The 26,644-nt window shown below is 48.6% G+C and overlaps 1 protein-coding gene across 9 annotated transcripts in view; it reads right to left on the bottom strand.

Moving 5' to 3' along the window:
- Positions 1-26,644, bottom strand: part of DYSF (dysferlin) — a 104,272-nt gene that overhangs the window by 12,354 nt on the left and 65,274 nt on the right. For all 9 annotated transcript variants that reach the window (XM_074865379.1, XM_074865385.1, XM_074865380.1 and 6 more), the window contains 9 exons: positions 25,980-26,108; positions 24,600-24,755; positions 22,809-22,900; positions 20,355-20,525; positions 19,651-19,793; positions 16,976-17,115; positions 14,248-14,336; positions 13,884-13,979; positions 10,092-10,233 (listed from right to left, as the gene is read on the bottom strand). In XM_074865379.1, the coding sequence (XP_074721480.1) occupies positions 10,092-10,233; positions 13,884-13,979; positions 14,248-14,336; positions 16,976-17,115; positions 19,651-19,793; positions 20,355-20,525; positions 22,809-22,900; positions 24,600-24,755; positions 25,980-26,108 (1,158 nt within the window). The remainder of the gene's footprint in view (positions 1-10,091; positions 10,234-13,883; positions 13,980-14,247; positions 14,337-16,975; positions 17,116-19,650; positions 19,794-20,354; positions 20,526-22,808; positions 22,901-24,599; positions 24,756-25,979; positions 26,109-26,644) is intronic.

The raw sequence follows: 26,644 nt of genomic DNA, 5'->3' as shown, positions 1-26,644 counted from the left end.
AATCACACCAGAAAAGAAACCAAGGAAAAATAAAAGGCTCATTAGTAGAAGCAGGCAGAGCCTGGCTCCTCTCATGTCTCAGTAGTGGAAGACTTGTAACACCATGCTCCTGTTCTGTCCTGCTCCAGTTCTGCAGGCCCAGAGCCACAGGAGGACAACACCTGCTCTGGCCAGTTCTTGAACAAGGATGCTCAGTGGAAAACCCCAAGATGCTTCTGGAATGTGAGTTGGTATCAATTTGTGCCTTAATTTACTGACAATATTTTAGCAAACAGGCACCACAAGCTTGCAAATAGGATCTTTTGGAGTGACAGCATCATATTCACATGATTTAGATGAGAGTGACTCTCCAAGGTGAAGAGAGCAACGAGTGTTGGGTACCGTCAAACTTCACCTTCCTCTTCATTAATGGAAAAATGGAGGAATAGCACTTATGGTAGGCAATTCACTACATCCCTTCCCCTTCTGCCCATCTCTAACCCCAGCTCGGCCAGCAGCCAGAGCCCTGCATGTGTCGGGATCCATCACTGCTCTGATCTGCTGCCAGGTCTATCGGAAGCCATTTGTGTGCTGTTGGTCAACTCAAGGCCAGCAAACACCTCTACCACCTGTAGGCAGCCTGTGGCTCCTGAGTTTACTTACTAAACATGAATATGTACAGAAAGAGGCTGGTACTTTCATAGCAGCTCACTGTGTGGTGGGTTCCTCAGTTCTCAGATGACTTTGTTCATCTTTTCTGCACATCTCCCAGGTTTTCATTCCCAGGACAGGTGAATGTTAGAGTTGGACATGGTACCCCAGTCAATCTGCTGCTAATACTACACTGGGCTGCTGCCAAGCTGCATACATGTTTGCCATATTTATTACTACGTCTAAGTTTAAGAAAGGAGAGATTCAGAGCACCAGTGAGTCGTGATGTCCAGAGCCTGGCTCCCGGTACAACCAATCAAGTGGTGGCACTGTGGCACCTGATTTCAATCCTTACAATGCGAGATCTCTCACTGCCTATATGTCTGTCTCATCTCTATTAAATGGGCAATTTTTTGTCTATTCCCTGCCACTGGAGCTGCTGTGACAACCTGTGGAAAGGTTTTGCAGCAGTCTCAGAAGCCTATTTGCAAAGCACCAGGAATGAAAATCACACCGTGAGCATCCCCTGTGATTGTCATCATTTACCAAGCCCTTGTGCAACCCTTGGTCATCCATCGGTCCTGCAACCCAGCCACAGCAGTAAGGAATAGCCACTGCCTGGGAGACAGCATCCGTGTGGGATGAGCACGGGATCAGCAACAGGAGGAGGCAGCAATTTCTGCTTTCTGGGGAGGAGATGGTTTCCAAAACACTCACCCTTGAGAAGTTTGCAACTGCAGTGGTCTGGTTACTACAGTGAATAGGTCAACAGCAAGGCAGATGGTCTGTCTTCTGGATAGTCAGACCAACACTCCCCAAAAAGCCAGTCAGGGGGAACATTTAAATGAGACTTCTCCAACCAGGAGGGTTGGAATCCCATTACTGTGACAATGAGCTTGCGGTCACATCATTACAATATATGGTGGATATGTGCCCATGCCACAAAATTTGCTATTTATGTGGTTGCAACCAGTAATATTTCCCTACAGGGATCTAATACCACTTTTGGGATGCCACAAGATGCCTGAGAGTTAGGACTGAGAAGTGTTAGAACAGAAGGAGTGAGACAGAGAAGCACAAAAAGCCGAGGTCTTGTTATTTCTGGCTCCAGCCAGGGCTTGCAAAGAGGAGGCAGAGTCACGGCCGGTGTCTACTGACAGCACAGGCTCAGAGGTGTGTCCTGTGGGCAATGCCTCCTGCCACACTCTTGCAACATGGCAGTATCATAAACGGAACAGATTTAATTAAAACCAGGAAACTTCAGCATTATTCATGACACATATGTAGCACCATAAATTCACTGCGGTGGCTACAAGACTCTGATTCATTATATCGTGCAATATTAAAAAAAGGGGGGAAAAAAGAATGTGTCACACTCCATAAGAACATAAATATTCAAGCAGGGAGACTGTGGGCACTTAAATCCCATCGAAACTGGTTTCACTTTAAGAGATCACCCTGGACGGTTATATTTCAATTTAGCTCCATTCCCCGCCTTGCTTTGGAAAAACACGCCAGCATTTTTGCAATGGAGCATTTTATTTATGCATTTTAAATATTTTATAATCTAGAAAAATAAAATAAAGTCAATGGAAACTTCCATCTCTCCCCCTCTGCTCATTGCAATGTATTAAAATGTATGTTTATTCAAGGCGGAGGGGGGGGTGTTTTCCCAGCTAATAAGTCATTTTAAATTAAAACTGCTAAAAAGGGAAAGAGCTTATGGTGATTCTTCCCTTTCCCATATATTGGCCAGGTCCTGCACTGCAGAAGGGTTGTTAGTCATCCAGAGGAGAAAGCCCCCAGGAACCACATACCCATGGCTAAAGAAGGCAGCCAGATGACCTCACCATGGGTTGGAAAGGTGCATCTGGGACCTGTGAGATGGAGGAAGAGCCACAGCAAGACACCACGGGCTCCTTCTTATTGTCCCTTGCCGGGGCAATCCAGGCACCCCCATCTATGCTCAGCTTGGGAGAGGATGAAACTTGTCCTACAGGTGCCTCTTCCTCTCCGGTCCCTGGCTCAGAGGCTGATTTCACCACATCTGCATTCATCAGACGTGTCCATGCTCCCAGAGCATCGCTACGCTGCTTTGTGGGTTGAAGTACCTCTCCAAGCATATGTTGGACCTTCTCTTTACACCGCCCCATCCAGCTGAAGTTGAACACAGGCAAAATTTGTCACTTGAGCCGCCCCTCTGAAAGGGAGGTGAGGTGGTGGCAGCTCTGCTCTCTGGCAAAGGTCCTGCCTGCTGGAAGACCCAACCCCATGAGTGCCCTGATGGAGAAAGAGGACGAACCAGGAAAAGGAGCAGGCTGTTTTGAGACCCAAATTACTGCCCCAGTCTCTGAGCTGCTGCAGCAATCCCCCCCCTGCCCTTGGTGGGCTCCTTTCCTCTTCTCCCAGGACAGGAGGAGAGCACCCTGGACCCAGGTCAGAGCCAGCAGGTGCTGCAGTGCCTTATGGCCATCTCCCACGCAATAAAACACAACTGGAGAAGAGTCCCCTGGGACTGACCGTGCAATTGCTGGCAAACACGCAGGACTTTGGGTTTCCACCTTCCCACTGTGATGCCCAAGGACTTGCCCGCACTCAAAGCCAACAAAACCCATACCCTGGTCCAGTGGGTGTTCACTGCATCCCCCCACCTCCCCAGCACCACTTCTGCCCCTGAGAGCAACACCCTGGCTTGCCGGGGACTCCCTGCCTGATGAAAGATGACTCAGGCAGGATTTGACCCTTTCCTGGTGGCAATGCAGAGCTTGTACAACGCTAGCACGATCTGTACAGCTTTGGCCTTTCTTGTGGAAAAACAGTGTAAATGTGGTTTGGCTGGTGGCGAAGCTTTCCTCCTTGGAGCCCCGTGAAGCTGGGGACACGGCAGAGCAGAGCTGGAAGGGCAAGCTGGGGAAGGAGGAATTTGATGCTGAGCTAAGTTTATGGGTCCATTTCAAGGCAGTGTGAAATTTGCCTCCATGATTAAATCTAGCTACGAAAGTTCACTATAAAAACAACCCACGGCAAGAAATTTATTTCCTAGCCTTTTGCAAGACATGGAAAGGAAGGGGGCTTGAATTATTGTTTGGGGGTTTGTTTTGCAGTGTAGGGGAGAGAGGGGAGGCTGGTGAATATTTTACGGTCGTGAATAATGCAGCAGGGGACGCAGGAAAAAAAAATAAGCTCATATCACTAGAAAAGTGTTGACAGGGCCGCATTTCTTCTGGGTTGCTTATGTGCTACAGAATACAAAGTAAGGAGCAACCCCGCTTTTTCGAGGAGGCAGTGAAGCCCCAGCGTGTTGGTGCCCAAGCAAGCCTGGCCTGTTGCAGCGTGAGCATGTGGGGGAGTACCCGGTCCCTCATCCTGCAGCAACTGGGTAGCCCCAGACATGCAGGAGACCCCCTTGGATGTCAGCCCAGAAAAGCCTCCTCTCCTGCAGTCTGTCCTGCAGGACCATCCTTCAAGGTGTTGAGAAACTGCTTCTCTGAACCTCATCCCGTTGGGATATTTCACGTCTTCGTAGCAAGCAGGTGGCTGAGAGCACTTGTTATTGCACCTTTACTGGACTAACTTGCCTCTTTGATCTCCCTGCTCTTGCCAGCTCTGACCGTGGCATTGCAGTTCCCATGGCACTTGGTTTTTTGCATCTTCCCCTGATCAGGATGGCAGCTGAGCAAAATCCCGAGTGTAGAGCATCTGCTGCACATTGGGCACAGCCTTGCCAATACCTGGAGAAGGACTCCAGGCATCACCATGCCATAAGTGTGACATAGTCATAATATTTGCTTTGGGGCACATACTCTTATTTCAGTCCCTGGAATCACTCCCTGCAATGCTTTTTTCTCAGCCTCCCATGCTTCCCTTCTGGCAGAGTTTATCAGGCTTTTGCAGGGACATGGGGCCATCCCACTGCCATTTAGGGTGCTCCAGTTCAGGCCAGTTTGTGAACAGCATTGAACCTTCAGTTCTCGACACAGCCGTGCTTTGCTCATCCCTCTCCATGCATCCAGAAAGCAAAATTCACAACAGTAACTCCTGTCTGAATATCAGAGAGGCTGCCAGCGCATCCCAGGCCATGACGGCTGCCCCTGCCCTACTACAGAGGACTGTTGTGTCATTGGATCTACTTGTTGCAGACCCATTAAAATACGTAATATATGACTGCCTTGTCAAACCTTCCTCTGGGAAAAAAAAAAAAAATGTACTTGGAGACCATTCAAAATGTTGCATTTTGGCTAAATGTGGAAGGAAAAGGAACATTTTGTGTTTTGCTTTACTTTCTGATGTCACCAAGAAAAACAGGGAAGGACACGATAAAGGACAGGAAACAGGAGAGGAAAAAATCCAAAACTAAAAGGCAATAGCCTTTTTTTTGGCTTTCTGACACCGAAAAGGAATTACATTTTCATTCTGATAAATTATTAACTCTTTTTAACAAAAATCAGTGCTCGAAACTCAAAATTTCAAACCAAAACCAGCCAGAGCACAGAGATTTCTTGGAACACTGAGGAGATTCAGCAGTGAACATAACAGAACACGGGGATGAAACAGGGACCCAGTTGCAGAAACCTCACATGCCTCGCTATTTTTTTTATAAAAATTAAACAACAGAGAGGCCGCACACTTACCTCCAGGGTAAACTCTCACTCTGTCTGACAACTACACCGAGCCCAGGCTGCCCACAAGCTCTCAGCTGATTGAGAGCATCGCACTACGAGCCGTCACTGCACGGTGTGAGCCTCCCCCGTGCAAAATCAATTACAACGGGGACGTCCCCGCGTGCCCCACCGCTGGCAGCAGCTCCTCGTTCCCAGCTGGTGCGGATCTGCTGGGCGCAGAGGAATGCACGGGCTGATCTGCCCCAGGTGAGGGTCTGGCCCGTTGCAGGTCAGAGCTGTCAGTACCAGGAAGATGTCAGAACACTAGAATGAATTTGCAAAGTAACCAAAATCGATGAAACCAGATGGAGCTGGGAAAGCCTCAGCGCCAGGGAGGGAGGAATTTATTCTCGGCTCCATTCAGCAATAGAACAAAACAAGCTGTGAGTTACAGCCCTTCTTCCCTGCTTTTCCCTCAAATGTCTTTGTACTTTTCTCTCTAGGCAGGTTTAAGACCCCAAACCTCCCTCTTTCTCATATCACTCCTGAAGACCTAACTCTAGTACGATTTCTGGGATGTCACCAGCTGATCAGTTATAGAAAAACCCCTTCAGAATGTCAGGTTTGTTGTTCTATTCAATGCCAGAACCAGCAAAATTGGAGACTTCAGCTGCACCTTGCAGAAACAGGGTCTCAATTATTCAAAGAGATCTGTGCAAGCATCACTGATACCTCACAGCCAGAGGGTTATTCCTGGGGTTATCCTATAGGACCACCTCCTTCTAGCCAGATGTCCAAAGACCTCCAACTCACAGTCAGTGTGGGTTTGTGCCCAGGTAGGTTTCAAATAATCTGCTTAAAACTTGGATGGGACCCTGTAGTTGAGAGCACAAAGTGGAAGAAACGAAATGAATGTCAGAGCTCCTTGACAAAGAGCCTCACCACAGCTGCCCCAACCTTCCCGCTGAATAAACCAGACAGTTGCTTCAAGTTCCTTCTATAGTAGTGGGACGGGTCCTTTTCCAAAGGCTCTCTTTGTCTTTGCAAAATGAAATATTTTGTGTTCTGGCATCCATACTTCACTTTCTTATTGACACCTAACACCGAAGTCTAGTAGCAGAACAAGTACGAAGACAACAGCTACGTTCCTGGGTCTGATTTCTGCCAATGACATGGCATGACATGGGTTTGAAATCGCCAACAATGCTCCCATACTCATTATGTTCATCTCCTGGAATTTCTTTTATGCAACGCTTTTCAGATGGTATATGAGCAACCCAGCCAGGCCTTGGAAGCTCCAGTCTAGTGGTTTATTTCCAGGTCCACTCAAGCACCAATAGTTTTTAACTTGTATATTGGAGATGCTCTTGAAATTCTACCCTGAATGTTCATTTCTGCAGATGAAATTTGCTCAGACATTCAGTGTCAAGCTTTTTCTGCCCTAGAGGACACATCTAGAATTCAGATTTGGCAGCTATATTCAGCTACCGCTGTAGCTGGCACTTGAAGCTGAACATTTCAAAATCAATTTCATGCATTTTCCACCTCCACAGCGCCTGCGAGACATGGGAGCTGAGTGCCTCTCTGACTGGGTGCCCAGTGAAACGTGATCCACAGCCAGCCTATCTCAGCATGGCTCTCGACAGACTCTGGTTCTACCATGACCATCTGATAACATTGTCTGCAAGAGTCGAGACCTGCCAGGCTTAGACCTGGAGATCTAAAGTTTAAACCCTGCAGACATCTGCTCTTCTCTCTGCTGGTTGGCAGCAGAGCACTGTACTCATCTGGGACCTGGACCTGCCTGCTCCTCCCCTACCGAAGTCAATATGCAATTTCATGCAAACGTGTCAGGCTCAATGAATCTGCCTTTCTGCCCCAGCTCCCCCTGCAAAATAACGGCGCTCCAACATGCAATGTGTATTGACCCCTGCACCAAAACGGCTCCATGATTTGCAAACTAAAAAGCAGCCTTCTTGCAGGGCTTGGCAAGCTGCAAGTGTGCTGTGGCCGTGCAAACGACGTGGCTTGACTTGTCCATGGCTGCTAGAGAAAGGTGGCACAGAAAGAAGCGAGAAGAGAAGAAGGAAATTCTGAATAAATGCTGAGGGAGGATGTTAAAGAAACATGCATTTCCATATTTTCAGAAGAGCTGTCCCACAGACAGACTTCCTCTTTCATGGGGATTTGTTTGAAATTCAGAATGGGGTAAATTCCTTTCTCAGAGGGAGAAGAAAAATCTTTGTAACACTACTGCAGCAAGAGAAGATATGGATGGAAAAACATTCTGAAATGGTTAAAATGTTTAGAAAAGCAGGAATAAGAGCCTACACTTTCAATCTGTAAGTTGAATAGATGTTCACAGGATTTACAGGCTCCTGCTTTCCCTTGAGTGCCCCGTGGGAAGATTGAAGCCTCAAAACCCCAAGCAATCTCAGCACTTTGAAGCTTTGGAGATAAAGTTCCCAAAACTTTCAGTGCTGTGGCAAGGATTAAACAATCCTGGCTAGCGCTGGGCATCCCAGAGCTTCGGGATCGGGTTCCACCACGTGGCACCTGGTTTTTCCCCATGTTTGCAGCCTCCCAGCTCCCCCCAGATCTGCACACCACAACTAAACATCATGGAGACCCTCCTGCCCAGGGGAATTCTTGCTCTTTCGGGAGATTATTTGCAATCCGGGTTGGGGTGACCCGTTCCTGCAGCCCATCTGCAAAGCCAAAGGGAGCTCCAGCCTGCAAGGAGGCGAGTGGAGCGAACAAAGGAAAGCAAATTGAAAGCTGCTTTCCTCCCCGCAGTGCTCTCTCCGAGGGCCAACACCAGCAAGGCTGGGCGCAGGTGGCTTTTAGCAGCTCAGAATTTGCCATCTGACCGTTTTGATTTAAATTCCACTTTCCATCGCCTGCGTTTAAAGTTCGGTGCATGGGCTTTTACAGCAGCAGTAATGAACCTGGAGTTCAAACAGCACATGGTGAGATCAAAAATTGCCAGAGCGGAATGTGTCCCACAAATACAAAGCATGGCTTTTCATTCATTATTTTTTCCTTTACAGAGAGGTTTTACAAGCTGTTTATTTTCTGATACAGTGTTGGCAGACATGTGGTCGGAGGAGAATCAATATCAGCACAGTGGGATGTATTTTCTTAAACGGTTTATAGGGGGGTCTTTGCTTTTTCAAAGGGGGATAATTGAATGTAGTACACACTGTACTTTTGATTTGTTTAACATGAAGCGTGAAATGGGTACAGCTATGATTCTGTCAATCAGTTTAACTATCCAGCGATTCATTTTGAAGCTAGGCCTCCTCGCGGGGATCGTCTGGCTCGAGGGATGGGGAATTCGCTCAACATCTTCCCCGCCGAAGCGCCAGTTCCAACCCAGGCCGTGCTGGGACCTTGCTGGCCCCACAAAACAAGCTGGGATGGGGGGTCCCAGTTGAGATTTGTGGATGCAGATGGTCCCACTGCAACGAGGTGTCTTTGAATTCAAACGGACACCGAGGTTGAGTGTACAGCAGCAAGGCAGGGAGCAGGGATGAAGACTCGGGGTTGGGTGGCTGAAGGGGTTTGGGCTTTCAAGGAGGTGTCACAGGACAGGAGCAAGTCTCAAAAGCAGGGTTGTCCCTGCTGCCCACTCAGACCCGACAGTACTCCTCTTAATCTCCAGGTGATGAGCAGGATATTTAAGTGAAAAGATGTCCCTCCCCTAAAGCATTCCATGAGAGCCAGTCCCATTTTCACCAGTTTTCCCATGTATGCACCCCAGGTCCACCCCTGTTTCCTTCCCTCTGTACAACTCCCACTCCACATCTGATCATCACATCACCAACTTATCTCGGGAACACCAGAAGCAACAGCCAACCAGAGATGTAGGAATGAGGAGGCCAAAATCACATCCACTTTTCACTCCCCAACCAAGTGCACAGCTCTCTTACTACAGAATCCCAGAATCATGGAGGTTGGAAAAGCCCTTGAAGCTCCTCCAGCCCAACCATGAACCTCACCCTGACCGTTCCCAACTCCACCAGATCCCTCAGCGCTGGGTCAACCCGACTCTTCAACCCCTCCAGGGATGGGGACTCCCCCCCTGCCCTGGGCAGCCCATTCCAACGCCCAACAACCCCTTCTGCAAAGAAATCCTTCCTAAGAGCCAGTCTGACCCTGCCCTGGCGCAGCTTGAGGCCATTCCCTCTTGGCCTGGCGCTAGTTCCTTGGCTCAAGAGACTCATCCCCCCTCTCTGCACCCTCCTTTCAGGCAGTTGTAGGAGGTTACACCAAAGGCATCTTCCCCCTGAATCCCCAACCAAAGCTTTTCTTCCCATCTCTGCATCAATGGTACATCCCAACCCATGTTCCCCTACATGTCTCTCCTGCTTACACCTTCAGGCACTTGGAGGCAGCTCCTTCCTTTCACCCCTCTTTAGCCCTTCTGTGCACTTTCTGTACAGCCCATTGTGCTATGCTGGAAACCAGAGGTGCGTACCTAACCATCCCCATGGAAATGCCATCTCCATCTTTGGAGTAACCCTGTCGTGGAGTAGGCATAGAGTCCTTTGACACCATTGCACCAATACTCAGCTGCCTCCAGTCCAGAGGAGTCTTTCCAGGGAGGGTCAGTCTCTCCAGACTCTTTATACAAAGCCACCTCTAATCCTGACCCCACAGATGTTGTATTCAGGATGTGGATTTTTTTAAACAGATTTCCTCACCTGCCCACAACGTTGTGTTTCAAATAACACAAAGGTAAGGCTGAGCCTTCCACAGCTCCATTCGTGCTGCAGTTGTGCAGATCTTAGATCATGCAGCACATTTTACCGCAAAGTTACGATGAGGAGGTAGAAACGTCTGTCCAGGGACACTCACCTTTTTTGCGATGTAACACATTTGCTCAGCAGGGAGATAGTCAAAGGGGAAGATGAATCTCCAGTTGAAGTTGCCCTCTCCTCCCATAGACCTGTAGTGCACATCTGTCTTTTGCTTGTTCTCCTCGTGGCCAACCAGCCAGCTGCAAAATGCAAATGCTTCGCATGAAAAACTAGAAACACACCAAGGGTTTTGAAGTTCACTCAATGTCACAGAGGCCATGAGCAGGTAATAAAATGTCTCTCACCCTTGTAGATGCCTTGGGCTGCTACCTGTAGGGGTAACTTGGAGCCTGTAGGAGACTTGAGAGGGAATGCAATACTCCCTGCAGCGCTGGGAGATGAAGGAGTGCTGGCAGTAGCAGCCTGAGCAGCTCTGCAATCTCTTCTCCTCCCTCCCCTGAGTTTTATGGATGTTTTAAAGACTCAACACCACCTTAAGTTCTGGCTCGAAGTTGTCACTTACTCATCCATAAGCACACAGCAGCTCCTAACTTGCCTTGGTGAGAGCTCCTTTCCCCTTTGCAGCCACCCCAAAAAAACCTGACCTTGTAGTTAGCCCCTAAAGCCAGTCCTCTTCAGGAGGCCGCCATGCTAAAGGACCAAAAGGCCATTTTTTTCCCCTCTATTCTCTGTCAATTTCTCAAAGATTATTATTTTAAAGTCCTACATGGCAAAGAAGTTCTTTCCCAGGAAAATCCCAGAATGGCCAGACCCTGATGGAGCCAGGGTGGTCCCCAGCTGCTCCCCTTAGAGACAGCTCCTTGCAGCACAGTTCCCCTCTTGGTCTAAAATTGCTTGCTGCGGTCACTCCACAACCAGTCCAGGGGCAAACTGAAAACTTTCCATAACAACTACTTTTTTCCAGCTGTGAGTTTTGCAACTGTCAGATTTTCATTCTGCCCTCTTTCCCTGTCCAAGATTTTTCAGTCTTCAGCAATCAACGAAACAAAACAAAACAATAAAACACATCCATTTGTGTATTTAGAGCCCTTCTGGACAAAAGCCAGAAGATTCAGAGAGAATCTCTAATGAAAACAATTATCTCGTTTGACTGTTTTCCTCTTAAATTGAAAATAAGGGGGTTTTGCCCATCTATACAAACGATTCCCTCTTCTCCAGTGCTTGAGAGGAGCACACGACCCACCCCAAATGTGCTGTGGGAGACAGGGAAGGGAGGTCTACTCAAGTTCATCCTACGGTACACATCACATGCACATGTGCTACACGGACAGCGAGGGCTTGGTGGCAGTGGGAATTGTGTGATGAGGTTACACTAATACTTAAATTGTGGTTGGATTACTTGATTTGATCTGATAGGATGCAAATGGCAAGCCTGTGTATTTATCCACATTGTTCAAAACTTGGCAGGGACCCTTGGAAGATGCAGTGTGAGCGCCCTCTCCTTGCAGGCAAACAAAAGGACAAATAAATAGTTTGATTTGGATGCCTCGTTGGCACAGGGGGTTTTTTCTTGCAGAATTTGCTGCACCCTCCCCACTGCAGGAAGGAGATGCCAGAAATCAAAAGCATTCATGTCACAGTGCCTCAGAATTAAAAACATAACGTAGGAATGGCCGTGGTGACCAACCAAAGGCCCATCCTGCCTGGTATCCTGCCCCTGACCAGGGACAGCAGACGTCCAGGCAAGAGTATGGAATCGGGGCAAACACATCCTGATACCTTCCCAACACACCTCCCCAGACTCCAATAATTTTCAGGTAAGATATTTCCTGAGCTATAGATAATGGGTTTGTACTTAACAGGACTGAGTGGATTTTTAGCCCATTAATTCATTCAGTATTTTTCCAATTCATGCATCTTAAGGTAACTGCAATACCCAAAGGCCAAGCTGGGTTCTTAAATCCAAGAGGCGACTTTGTTCTCAAACCTTGCACGCCTCCCTCTTTGCTCAGCATGAGCAAAGGAGGACCCAGGCCACCCTTTTATTTAGGAACCCAAAAGGGGTGAAGATGGGTTTTAAAGATGTCACATAATAGCACATAAACCTTAGTAGTGGTGGTTGGTTGGATGGGGACTCTGGAAACTTCTAGTCCAATTGGCTCAAAGCAGTACTGCTTTTACTTTGAAATATCTTGAAAAACTTGCAAGATAATGAATGAAAACCTCCCACCTCCCATGTGACCTTGTTCAGTGTTGGTCCATCCTCTTGGTGAAGTAAAATTTTTTATTGGAAATTTCATTATGAAAACAATACAAAAATAATCCTTCATCTATGACAGTGATAGAGAGGCCTGTTAGCTCAGAAAAAAATCTTCAGTTCCTAAAGAATATGATTTCCCTACACTGTCACTCTTTTGCCTGCCTACAGCACAAGTCTTCAGGAAGGGAAGGGCTGTCTGCACTCAGCCTTGCACAACCTAAACTGGGTTGAGACCTCTTCATGCTATTGTAAGACTATCAATAAATAACTGATTAAATTAAATAAAATAAATGGCAACTGCCTCAGGCATAATAGAAAAGCTCCTATTTCATTTACCTGCCTAATTGACTCAACAATAACCTACATATTATGTAGAAGATAATGTCCAAGAGACTGAGATTCCAGCCCTGGCCTTGGCTAATGGGTAAAATGGAGAATAAACTGGCAACAGCCTCCTCGGAGAACTGCTGTGAGATCTTCCGAAGGAAAGCCACAGGTAAAAGCTCCTTATCCACTGAGCTCACCCTAAAGCAGGCTCCAGCCCCTGCTCAGGAGGCAGCAGTGGAGGGAAGGATCAGTCCCCACCAAAGCGGCACCACGTCACAGTGGTGAAGGCCACTTTGCCCACCGGATCCCCTGTCTGTAGGGCAGATGCTTCAGCACAAGAAGGACCATTGTGTCCCCTCCCAGTAGGATTGGTTGGGCCTTATCCAGAGATGCTAGTGATGCAGCCATTTGGGGGGGAAGATGAGGAAGTTGAGCAAGATTTTTAACTCATTTACAGCACTGTGAGATTTGCTTGGTCATTGGGGATGCTGAAAGCCAGGCGAGGGATATCAGCAAGCGCTGGATGCTCTCGCTTTCCCGGTAACACCTTGCAAGCACTACTATTTCAGAGCCCCAGAGTGCCCAGAGCAGCTTAGCTGGAGCTGATAACAATGCACTTGATGTGAATACCAGGTAAGCAGCACGCATTCTGGATTTACAGGAGGAAAATTGGGATTGTAAAAAAGGGATTTACAGTCTGTTTCAAAATCCTACCTCTTCCTGTCCATAAATCCGAAGAACGCACAAAATAAGTAAGTCCCTTGGCTGGGATTGCACCATTTTACACAAGATAAAACATAAATGGAGTCAGGCAGAGAAGGGAATGTGCCAGAGGAGTTACTGCTGGTTGCCACATTTTTGTGTGCTTCAAGTCAAAAATGGGAATTCCAAAAAAAAAGCAGCTATTCAAACAAGCCAACCTATGTATTTGGAACAAGCCCACGGCTGTCCTGGGAGAGGCGCTGGGAAGGAGCTGGCAGTGGAAATGGAGACTACGTGCCCCTCTCTCCAATGGCCGGGCTGCTTCCCCACATCTTATCTCTCTAAATGTAAATATTGTCATGTAAACATCCAAGAGATGCAAAGAAAAACTTGACATCATGCAGCAGTTATGAGCCCAGCAGAGACGTGTCTGCCAAGGAGCTGGATCCGTAGCTGCAGAAGCATGAAGGGCCCCTTCATCCCCGTGGGGTTCATGTCTACCACAGCAATGTTGATGCAAGGGCCATGTTAACTCCTTCACTGCTGCTCTTGCGCCTTTGGGCTACGGTACCCGGAGGACACAGAAGGGGGGTGGCTTACCCTTTGACGTAGATGTCACTCATCTTCTCCCCAGTGATGCTGAGGTCATCGAGGATGACGTCCTTGGTGTTCCAGATGATGCAGCGCAAGAAGAACCTGGACAGCCCCAGGAACACAAGTGACATGAGAGGGTGGAAATCTTGGTCCAGGCCCACCTAGTCAGGCTGATTGTGCTACACAGCTGTTTAGCTGAAAGAGTTAAGGTGTGAGTCATCTTTCTCAGAAGACGAGCCCACACAGACGTTTCTCAGCTGGGCAGGTGAATCCCTCCCCATCTGACATCTCCAAGCCCTCTCCTCTCCCCTCACAAACAGAAGATGCTGGAACCAGCACGACACTGAGTAAGAAATGAAAAACAAGTCACCTCTTGGCTTTGCGTGGCGTGATGTTGAAAGGAGGGCCAGGCTGACCCAGAGATTTTGGGAACAGGTCCACCCACATCTGTAGCTTTCCCTGAATGGAAAGAAAGACACATGAAGCCTGGTGAGCCTAACTGGGTTACCTTCACCTCCTCAGTAAGACCTAGTAGTGGAGAGAGAAAATATCAAGTGCTCCAATGTTTCTTAGTTGAAAACTAAGATTTCCTTAATGGAAAAGTGTCATTAAGTAATATACTATAATTATTTTAGTGATAGCTGGGTATATGTTAATGGCTTGCAGTATATAAGTGGTTGGTCTGGATAAGCTGAAGGTGCACTCTGGCTTTACTCTCCACGCTGTCTTTACATAGGGACAGACTAAAGACTAGGTCCATGGGAGGTGTTGGAGAAGCAGGCAGCTCTCTTGTTTTCCTTGGTGTCACTAGCTGTCACCAGCTGGAGAGCTGGTTTATGGGTTTCTGACCATGGGAGTGGAGGATGGAGTGAGGAGAGGGGAATCTAATTCCACTTTCACAAAATCCTTCCAGGGAGTGAGCAGCAGAAATGCAGCTGAAATCTCAGGGGGGGTGTTTTTAGGTGGTCTCTTTTCCTGTAAAACACCAATGGGTGCCAATAAAATATTTTACTGTGCAGTCTCAAGGGTTGAAAGGAAAAAAAAAAAAAAAAGCCATCCTTTGACAATCAGCCCATCACAGAGGGCTTTGTGGTTTGCTTGCTTTTTGGCAAGCAAATCTTCCATTTCAGCAGAAAACTTTAAAAGCCCAACCTGGCTTTTAGCTCACTACAAACAGCCCGACAGAGCCAGCCTGTTCTGTGGCTTTGGAGCAGGGCAGAGCCATGCTTTTGGGAACTGCCCCGAATGCAACACGTACTGCGTCACACCGGTTAATCCCCTGGCCCCAGCATCACCCCCACGGATACTCTTGGCTAGAAGCACCAGTGCAGGGCAGACCCCGATTGCTCTGCCCATACGCAACCCTATGTCACAGAGGAAGAACCTTTCCGATCTCCACGGCTGGTCCAAGACCATGACACTTGTAAGAACAGCACAGACCCACTTGTCAACCGATAGCAGCCACCTCCTGCCTCTAATTATCATTTTGATTGGGTGAATTAACACAAAAAGGTGTTAGAGCAATTGTCAGTGCATTTACTTCTGCCGACAACTCTCCTCTCCCACTGCTGGAGAGGTGGGCTGGTTAAAAATGAACCACGGAAGGGAAAGGGCTGAAGTGGTGCAGATCAGAAGCTGTGCACATTTACACCAGCTGCAGAGCCGGTCTCCTGAAACCGCCTTTGCAATGCAACTGGAACATGTGTGAGAGATGATAATTAATCATTTTGTTCTTCAGGAAGCAGCATTTTTTGATCCAAATGCATAAAGCACACATATGTGTTAATCAAAGAAAAGGGGTTAGGCTAAGTACAGATACCTGGATTTTGATTGGTTTTGGGTGGAAGCCCGTTTAGTTTTCATTTGGCTTAAAAACATCCAGTCTGCAGCAGTACTAACACTTTGCACCTCCAAGGGTGGGTTCATGCTGCAGCAATCATCTGCTGCGTTGCCAGAGGAGCCTGCGGTGTCGTTACCATTACAGAAGAATTCTGCATTAAGACTTTCAGATCAGAAGTGGCTTTCCCACAAAATAATAAAAAATAAAAAATCATGAGCAAATGCTGATGAAAATGAACACAAGAGGCTGGAATTGATCTCCCCAGGCAAGTCAGCTGCTGAGTTTGACAGTCAGTGCTCTGCTCGGTCCCCCAGGCTGACTCCCCTCCCTGGGAAAAGCCCATCTCCCAGGGCAGGTATCCCCAGCACAGCTCTGCAGCGAGCCAGTGTAGTGCTAGGGCCTCAATAATAGGTCCTGAAACAAAGCTGACCTTTAGATGAACCTACAACTAAACATTATCCATTATTAGTATCTGTTAATTAGTAAAATCTGTAGTACCATTAGCGTTAGTTATTAGTATCTGATCATTAATAAAATATGCATGCTCACTAGTGAAAGATGTAGCCTAGACAGAATAGAATCAGTAGTGAGGATGAAACGCTGCGAGAATGTATCCAACTGCCCTTGTTCAGCCTTGTTCAAGGCTGAGAACCCAAGTGTTCGGCCTTGTTAGAAACTCCCTTGGTTCTCCCCCCGAGCCCTGGCCAGGCTCTGGGTGGAATCCAACAGGAGGGTGAAACCAGATATTTCCGCTCAAATCAAAGGTGCCAGCTATTCTGGCTTGCTGATTTTTGGGTATATAAGGCTGGACCCGCTCACAGAGACTTTGGAAGCCTCACCTATGGGTGGACATATTGCATAGGATTTCCCACTTGCAGGGAAAGGTTCTCCAAATCCTCACTGCGACCAGAGCTCCCAGCGACTGTGGATCTGGATGTTGGTAATGTATGCAAGTGGTGTTGGATCTTTCTTAATTACTATTCTCCCCATCATGTAGTAATGCTTAGGTGCATTGCCTTGTTTAACTGTATGTAGTAATAAGTAAGTGTACTATTCTGTATTTTTCTTACTGCTTATTTTCTGTATTAGTTAGTTATATTCTTTAATTATTAACAGTAAAATAAGCCTACTCTTTTTACTCTGGTGTCTGAGTTTAATTGGCATCCTCGATCAGCAGAACAGCCAGCCACCTGGGTCAGCATGGGATCCAAAGGAGATGATGCTCGTGGTCTTGTCCCGGACATGTCACATCACCCACCTGCTCGATTTCTGGCTGGAGAGGGCTGTAAAGTGGTCTCGTCTCCACGTGCTCCGGCACCAGCCCTTGTTTCCGCAGGGCGTACAAGGCAAGGCGCTCCTCCACCGGCCCCAGGTGGGGGTTGAGGGGTTTGCCATCTTCTGCCACAGAGCAGAAAAAAAGAGCAGCATTACACCGTGCCATGGCTGCGGCTGTGCAGGGCCGGATCCTGACCGCCCCGTGGGAGCAAGCACCAGCCCACCAGCCTCGCTGCAGCCAGGAGCGAGCAGGAGGAGCAGCAGCCTCCGTTTGCAAATCCATCATCGTCACAAAGCCTCTGGGGCACAGGGTGACCCGCTCCCAGCGGGACATGTGGGCAAGCCACCATGCAATGGGACAGGGACCTGCGGGGAGTCTTGTGCAAGTCCCCTCCTCCCCGAATCACAGCAAGAGAAACATTGCAAGGACCAAGTGGAAGCAACAGAAAGGAGAGTCCAGGCTTTAATCCTGTTCAAGGGTTCAGGCCCCCTAAAATCATAGCGGTTGGGGCTGCAGGGTCCCCAGCAGCCCTCCAGCCCATGCTGCTGCTCCGCTGCCGTTCCTACCCCCAGCAAAGGTTTATCTAATGCGTGATCGAAGCTCTTCAGAGAGAGGAGATGAAAGGGTCTGCTCTGCTGCCATTTTCAAGCACTTGTGTAATGGATATTGTTTAAATCCCATCATTTAAAACCATCCAGGATCTGCAGCTGGGCAGAGGGGAGTGCAGTGGGAATGAACTTTCTACAGGGTCCCACTTCTTCTCTGCTGGGTTCGGGGTGAAAGCCAGAAATGAGAGGGAGAGGAGAGCCATGCAGACACCACCAGCACAGCTCAATGGCTGGTCCCAGTGCCTGCTCTGGTCCTCACTGCTCCCACTGGGGGATTTGTGGTTTTTCATCAAAACAGACCAGCACACAGCGAACACCGAGCCATCCGTGAGCAGACATGAGACCATCTCCACCTCCTCACCCGCTCCACACCAGACCCTAATCCCTCCGCAAATAGATCAAACAAGACTAATCAATAACGGACATTTTTGCCTTCTCTGCCCCAGCATTCAGGATCCTTGTTACATCCATCCAGGTATGGAGGATGGCCAACCTGGCCTTGGCTGAGCCTGCTCCTGCCTCCCCATCCCTCATGCCACGCCGGGGCTGGTGGAGGACATCACCCCCAGGACAGTTGCCTTCCAGCCACAGCGTTTCAAGGCTGTGCACCTTCGAGGACCTTTGAAATGAAATGCGCTCCATAAATATTATTACAGCTCTGCAACTTTCAGGTGATATATCCCAGCTCCTTTCTTGGCAATATCTTGAAGTGGTTAACTTCAGACATATGGGCTATTTCCCAAGCAGTGGAAACCTGGCGTGTGTGCGTGCGTGTGTGTGTGTGTGTGTGTGTGTATGCACAGGAAAAAGAAAAAGCCCCTCTCAGAAAACAACAAATGTGGGGGTTATGGAATAATGGTCCGGGTGCAGTGCTTGTAAAACCCATGCTCTCGTGTTTAATAGCTTCACTTTATACCGCCAGGTTCAGATCTGACATTGCTCTGCGAACACAGCTGGTTTCCAGATCTCCTTGAGGTCAAGCATCAGACTTTGTTCTGTTTTTTGAACTGATTGCCATTAAAGCAGAGGAAGGTGAAAGGCAGGGGCTGGGAGAGGGGGGAAGACCCCGCTCGGTTTAACACCTTTCCAGCCCTTGCTGAAAACCTTTCACATAACAAGAGGCTGCGAAGGAGCCATTGCTTCCCCACTCCTCCTCCTCCTCTTAAGGGGAGAACCATGAATTTGTGCCTTGATTCCCAAAAACAGGGAGAAGGATCAGTCCTGGGTTGTGCCTTGTCTCGGGCCTCTGCAGGCCAAGTCCTCCTTGGTGACTCTGCAATACTGCAGTGGCCTTAATAAAGTCAAACTGCAGCTCCTGGGCCATGTACAGTGGGATATCACCTCCTCCCTGGGCCAAAACACCCTTTCCATGCTTTAAACCAGAGTTTTCTCTAAAAAGCACACTTCTGCCCCCAAAGATGCCAGTTAGACAGGCACAAGTTGATGCCCAGGATATTGCAGGTGTCAGCATTGGGATCTTTTTGCACAAACAAGAAAATGCCTCCCCCAGCATTCAGTGATATTTTCTCCTTGCTGGCAGAGGCTGATTTTGCACTTCCAGCTGGAGCACCCCTCGCCCGCCGAGGCGTGAGCCGTGGTGCGAAACGCTGGGCGCTGTGTGTATGATATTGTCTCCCTCTAGTGACTCCAGCCCCGAACCGCAGAGATGTAACCAGCACAACTGCTCCTCCAGCCCAAGGAGCAGCTGGAAGGTCAGGACAGAGCCTCTCTGGCTGCGATGGACTGTGCTGCTCCCAGCCTGCACGTGTTTGGTTTGCTGCAAGCAGCAAAGGGCACTCACTCAAGGCCAAGCTTAATGTGGATAGGTTGCAGGGCTGGGCACAACCTGCAGCCTTTGGGTCAGAGCCAGGCTTAGGAAAGGTGCAGAGCCAATGTGGACAGTAAAGTAAGGAGGATGGGGACATACCCATCACCCAGTCCAGGCCTCCATGATAACCCCCACCGGGATATGTTCATGACCTCCAACTCCACCTCTTGCTCTGGATAAAGGAAAGCCATTTGGAACCCCGAAGCAGCCCGTTACCTTACCCAGTTCAGAGAGGATGTACTCTTGCTCCCTGAAGATGACCCGGTCAGACTTGTAGGTGGGAGCCTTGTAGCTGTGCTGCAGGGAGAAGAGGTGAAGCAGCTGGGAAGGACGGAGTTGGTCTCGCCATTGGTTGGGTCCAGAGCTGAAACCAAACGAGCGGGAAAACAGCAGCTCAACACATGAGGAAACATCTTCCAGCCTCAACATAGGGCAGCAGCAGCGTTGTACTGAAGAGGGCTGGTCTAAGGAAGGTGCAGCTCGCTCTGAGTCTGTGTTCGCTGGTGAATGGGGCTGCACGTCCCACAGGCCACTCAGCCCCTGCCTGCAGGTCTGGGGTGCCCTGATAGCCCCCCCAGACCCACCACATCACCTTTCAGCTGGCCCTGTGCATAGGGGGTGTCCTCACCACGGTGGGCCCAAGAGGCAACAGGGATGTAACAGGATCTCCCCAAGGACATTTATGTTATTTGAAGCATTTCATGGAGGAGCACCAGGGCTCAGGGAAGTTGCTCAAATGTGGGGCTTCCCTGGTGTCTTAAGACATATCTCTGCGGTGAAGTACAGCACCGCTCAGGTCCCTCCGGGACAGCCCTGGGACAGCAGACCCCTGGGCTGAGACATCGCCCTGGTCCCCATGGCCAGCTCTGCACCTCACAGCCCTGGCAGCTAGAGACCCACTGCCCAAGCCCGCAGAGGTACGCACACGCAGTAGGTTTGGGGGAGGCCGCAGCGCGCCCCGTATTTTGACAAGAACCGGTTCTCCAGGTCTATGACGGTCTCCCCAATCTTCTCATCCTTCGACAGGAGGTCGTAGTCGTAGAGCGTGATCTTCAGGTCCTTCTCCAGGGGCAGAGTGCAGCTCAGCTCGAACATCCTGCACAAGGGAGGCCGAGAAATACCCATGAGATGGAGGTTCACTCTGCTGAGAGCCCCACAGGGAACGGACCCACAGACCATCTCAACCCACCAGTGCCGGGAAGGACCGTACACCCACTGCACATCTTTGTCACACTGGTCCAGTACTATCTGTGCTGTGTTGTACTGGCTTAGCTTGTGGATATGCAACTAAGTAAGCCTGCCTTGGGTTTACTTTTGCCTGGTTGAATTATTCTCAAACAAACTTTTCCCCTGCTTAGTTTCTCCATCTGCTGACTGGACGTGATGGTGGTCACTGCAATATCCAGGGAAAAAGAGCAGCAGGTGAGAGTCAGGAATCATCATTGCCATGGAATTTGAAAGGGGGAGAAATGACAGCTTTGGAAAACCATCTGCTCTTTGAGCCCAAAGAGCAAATGTCTAAAACAGGAATCAAGCCTGCCTGAGCCAAGCCTGTGGTCAGAGACTGACCCTCAAAGACTCCTTGTCCTGTCCTCCTGGCCCTAAACACCTTTCTTCTGTGCTGTCTCCTCTGCCATCATTACACCACAGTCCACATACTGACATAAAATAAAGCAAGAGCAAACCTTCCTCTCCCTCCTCAAATCAAGGTCAGCAAGAGACAAAGCACCAAGACCCTGCCAAAACACAACACCCCGATCCAGACCGAGCCGGTGCTCGTGGATGCTGCCACGTGGAAGGTGGTACGATTGGGTGAGCAGGACGGTCTGGGTCTGGCCAAGCCCTACAAGGAGCCCCTCCACCTGCTGCTGAAAGGCAGACAATGCTGGGGAGAAACACGATGCCCATTCCCACCGCCAGCACCCACCCCGCAGCAGCTTTTAAGGAGGGGAAGTGAGTGATTATGCCACCAATTAAGAGTGCAGGAGGAACTGGGGTCAGCAGAAAGTAATTAGCTAAAGCTGGACAGCAGCCAGCCGCCCAGGGAAAAGCTCGTGAAATGGGAGGTTTAATAGCCGCCAGCAGCCAGGACCTCGGTTTTACATCTTGCTTTAAAGACCGGGTGGGAGGTGCAGCAGGCTGTCTAGACGGCCTCTGGCTGGGAGCCAGGCTTGGCAAAGGAGGACTTGCTCAGCCTAGCAGAGCTCACCAGGGTCTGGCTGTGGGCTCTGCAACAGGGCAGTAGGTCCTGGCCCACCAGGGACCAGGGCTCCCTTATGCTAGATGGGGGGCAACCACTTTGCGTTCTCCATAGGAAAGGCAGAGCTGGCCTCTCCATTTGGCAGAAGAGGAGTAAAGGCCTCCTCTGATGCACACTGTCCTCTGAGGCCTCATCAGTGTCACCCTCGCCACCCCTCTCCTTCCTCCATCCTTGCAGATGGTGTATCTTCCTCTCCATCTTGCTTTGTTGGGAAGGTATCATGGCATTGACAGCCTGAGCTGGCGAGAGCCGCCTAAGAAAACCAGCCGGACATCATGTGGAGCAGGGCTTGTCCCCTGTTTGGGCTGAAGCATAACCCCCTATGTCTAATGCCAGCTCTCCTGGGAGACCAAAGTCCTATTGACACGTGGAGCCTGAGCACCAGGTTTTCCTCCATCCCCCTCCACTTTGCCTGGTCCCTGTGGTGCTTTCCAGCTTTGATGAATACACTTTTCTGAAAACAACATTATCTTTTGCCCTTTATCACAAGTTTGTGGCCCTACTGCGAAGCAAACAACACAACCAGTCCATATCACGTTTATAGATAATTCTTTTTCAAAGCATCTGATTTTGGGGCTTCCCATGCCACAGCCTAATCAAACAGGTCTCCATTCATCATGTCTTTTCTTCATACATTTAACCAAAGTGCCTAAATGAGGAGCAGAGTTTCCCCAGACTCTCTACCATCAGTGGGATGAGGTAGATGCCTCCACAGGGGAATCTCAGGTCTAAACGACCCTCCCGATGTCTCCATTGATGATAGAGCAGGCCCAGTCCATACTCCACAGCTCACAAGTCCCAGAGAGAAGATGAGAACAAGCCATGGTGGGAAGGACGATGGTCAACGCAAGGCCAGACTCACTTCAGCAATGTTGAGCATGAGCCAAGAGCACACCAAGGGAATCATAGCATGGTTTGGGTTGGCAGGGACCTTTAAAGGTCATCTAGTCCAACCCTGCTGCCATGAGCAGGGACATCTTCAACTAGATCAGGTTGCTCTGAGCCCCATCCAACCTGGCCCTGAATGTAGGGTGGCATGGGAATGTAGGGTGGCCCAGCCCTATTCCCTCAATATGACATTAAAAACTCCCATGGACTCCAGATAGAACCAAAACTTACTTTCCAAAGACAGGCTCCAGTGTACATGGGAGGTAATTTTCTTGGTCATTAATGGATTTCTTTCCCACTGAAATCTTCACATAGGGATCACACTGAAGATGGGCATGAAAATAAACGCAAGAAAGAGTCATTGCACAGTAATATTGATGGTGAAGGAATAACTCTGCCTCTCCCTGTCCCACTAACTACAGATCTGTGACCATCAGCAAGCAGGATCTTCCCCCGCCCTTGACTAATGCCTGTTTTCAAGGATAGGACAGTCTGACCACTAACTACAAACCTGTGTCTATCAGCAAGAGCTACCTGCGCTGCAATTCTGTTTTGAGGGTGACCAAGGGACCAGTTAGCAGTGCAGGACAAGAGTCCAAGCCCTTCTGAGGCCAAGGGGATGGAAAAGCAATAAAAGAGCATGAAAAAAACTACTTATGGCTTCTTGAATGGACTGGGCTTGCTCTGAAGTCCTCAGGATGTTCCCGTTCTCAGCTGAGTCACCTATTTTGGGCTTCCATCAAGGACATAATTTTTTAAGTTTGAGGTCTACTCAAAAATAGATTTACAAATGCAGGGGACTAAAATGTCAAAGGAAAAACATTTTGTTTCAAAAAATGTGGCTCAAAACCATTTATTTCCAAGATGTTGCAACAAATTTAAAAAAAAAAAAAAAGGAAGCATACTTTAACATAAAGCCTCGTTGTGCATCTAAAACTTGTATCAGATATTTTTACATTTTTAGCGAGTTTTTAAGCTTCTCTCTCACAACTGAAACTATTCAGGGAAACCAGCATAAATTTGAAAAGTGGTTAAATTAACTCAAGTCAGCATTTTTGCTAGGGGGAAAAAAAAAAAAAGAAAAAAACCAGCTTCACCTAAAAGATGTCACCCAGACCCACCATCCTGGCTCACATTAAAAAAAAAAAAGGCAAAGATATTGGCTAGTTATGCTCCCTGGGAAAAACACGCAGGCCAAGATCCTCATCACTTTTCCTTGACCTGCAGATTTTTTTAAGAAGCAAAGGATGGAAAAGCAGTGCTCAGGGAAGGTGAGGATGGACTGGGCACCCAGGGCTCTCCTTTTGTCTCCCTTTGACTGTGATGAGCTTTAGGAGACATCACAGCACAGGGGGGAAGACTGCGGGTCAAACTTGGATTAGTTTTGGTTTTCAGTGTAGAAAAAGCATTTTTTCTACTCCTTTTGGATCTGCAGGAGTCTCTGATGACAGATTTCTAAGAAATTGAAAACTTTCATTCCAAGTCCATTTTCAAAAACTGGGCAGACTAAAAAAGCAGGGTTTTTTTGTTCATGTCAAAATATTTCCCACACTTTTTTTTAACTTTTTCCTTATTTTACAGTGGAACAAAGAGTTAAGAAGGATTTTTCCCTGAATTTTTTTGCAAAGTGAAACAAAATGAACATTTTCTTTTTGAACCAACACTGAATTTTTCTTCCAGACTGGCAAAGCTTTGCAAAAAGCAGTCATGTGAAAGACATAATTTTGTTTCATCTGGCACCAAAATAGAAAAGAAAAAAAAAAAAACCAAACCACTTATTTAGCTGTTTTAACTAGCCCTACTGAAAAATCCCTCAGGATGGAGGAAGAGTTGGCTCCTGGGAGTCACAGATGTTGTAATGGAGGCAGAAAGAAGGGGTAAATTTTCTCCTTTTTGCTGTCACCATTATTTCTAAATTTTAAGCCATATATGCAAATTTTGATCAATTAGGGCTGACCCGCTGAAAGAGCCCACCCCATGAGCCAGCACTGAGATCCATCAGAGCTTTCCCCAGCAGGATACCTTCCCATTGGCATCCTTGGGCTGGAGATTGAAGGCCCGGATGATGTAGACCCTGACGAGACACTCCTGGGGTCCTCTGGCCGGCAGCTGGTGGAACTGCCGAGGTGGCACTGGGACTCGCGGGTCATCCGGGAGAGGGTAAATTTTGAACGAACCCTGTAAAGGAGGGACAAGTTCAGCTGCACTTGCACACCCACACGTGCAGATGGGTCTCGTGTGAGCAGGCTTGCAACAACAATCTGCGTGGTTGCAGAGGGTCACAGAATCACAGAATGGTTTGGGTTGGAAGGGACTTTTCAAGGTCATCTAGTCCAACCTCCTCCAGTGAGCAGGGACATCTTCAACAAGATCAGGTTGCTCAGAGCCCCGTCCAACCTGGCCTTGAATGTTTCCAGGGATGGAGCATCTACAACTACAACAGTGCTGGGGACAGAGCCCAGACCCCGGTCTACTAGACCAGACCATGTCCCACCAGGCTCTCCATGGTCGAGGGAGCCAGGAGCGGGGTGGTGAGATGAGCTGCCTGTATCATTCAGCCCTTGCTTGAACATCAATGCAAACCGTGCTATATCTCTGCGCAGAGCCCCTCCAGCCTGTTCATCCATTACCTCTTCTACTTCACTCTCATTTGACCCTTCAATTTATTAAATAGGTGAGAAGCAGCCTTGCTGATAATGAGAACTAGCCCCTCTCAAAGGTTTAGGCTGGGATTTTAGCTGCAGGGACAATTTTAAGGGTTCCTGAACAAAGCAGCTGATTTCTGAGAGGGGGACTGGAGGAGGAGAGAGAAAATGCAAAAATTTACAAGTGTTTTATTCACCAGAGCTTATTTCCTCCCAGTGAAGTGGCAGGAATCAGTCTCTGGGTATTGTTTGAGGGAGGAGACTGCTGAATAAGAGCAGGTATAAAAAAAAAGAAAAAGCTAGAAAAATTTAATCCTTCTTCTCTTGCAAATAGGCTAAAGGTTAAAAAGAGCAAAGCATGCATCGTTCCTCTGCACTGGACAGACACCCCCAAAGAGAGAGCTCTGAGCACCATCAGTGCTCACACATGCTCCCACCACCGCCCTGGAGGAAAAAGGTGTTCCATTGCTTACATCCAGGGTTGATTTCAGATGGGGTTTTGCTCCAGGATGATGGCACAGCCTAGTTTGGGCCTAGACTGAGTTTGAAGCACACAAAGCACTCACTGCTGGGAATACAGCAGCCAGATCTGCACAGGCAGGTTGTTCAGACTGGGGCCAGTGATCTGATTTTGTAGCCCATTTCTCACTGATGTCCTACCCAAAAATAGTCAATTGACATCATCCCACTCAGCAGCAAGACCTTCCTCCCAGCAGCGTGTGTTCCCGGGTACAGGTAGAAAGAGAAACCATCACACCTTGAACTCCCCCACCACCGAGGGGTCATCATTCGAGTCCTGCGACCGGCCACGATACAGCTTGAAGGTGTGGCAGAAGTCGGAGAGATGCTCAAAGTCCTCCACGTTCTCCAGCTCCGTCTCGTAGACCTGGGGAGCGAGAGACAGAGGGGCGAGGGCAGGGACTGCTCCCGGCAGAAGGGGACCAGCAGCATGTCCCCACCGATCTGGGACAAGGCTTGACCCAAGCTCCTCGGTCCTGAGGAAATACCACAGAGTCCTGGGAGCTGTAACCCTTGTTGTCCCCCAGGAGTATGCTGAAAAAATGACCTTTGGCAACCCTACAATAAATAACAGCACATCACAGAAGACCCAGACTGAGCCAAGGTCTTGCAGAGGGTTTTTCATCAGCCAAAGAGACCTTCCTTCTGGGAACAGTTTCCTTAAGACCAGACAAGGTCTTCCCCATTTTAGTCCTATTTGGGCCTCTACATTAATTTTAGCACTTCTTGTAACCGGGTACCTAAATCTTCCCTGTCCCTACACAATCTCTGGTTTTCCTTGTTGCTCCTAAACACTTTTCAGGGTGGCAGTTCCCCATCTCCCCTGCCACTTAGAAAAGTGACAATTTCTTGAAGGCTGCAAAGTGGAAAGTTACCAGAAAGGATTTTGCAAAGAAAATTGAG

The sequence above is a fragment of the Strix uralensis genome, chromosome 4 (genome assembly GCF_047716275.1).
Source record: "Strix uralensis isolate ZFMK-TIS-50842 chromosome 4, bStrUra1, whole genome shotgun sequence".
Lineage (NCBI taxonomy): Eukaryota > Metazoa > Chordata > Aves > Strigiformes > Strigidae > Strix > Strix uralensis.
This window is presented reverse-complemented; position numbering and strand designations above follow the sequence as displayed.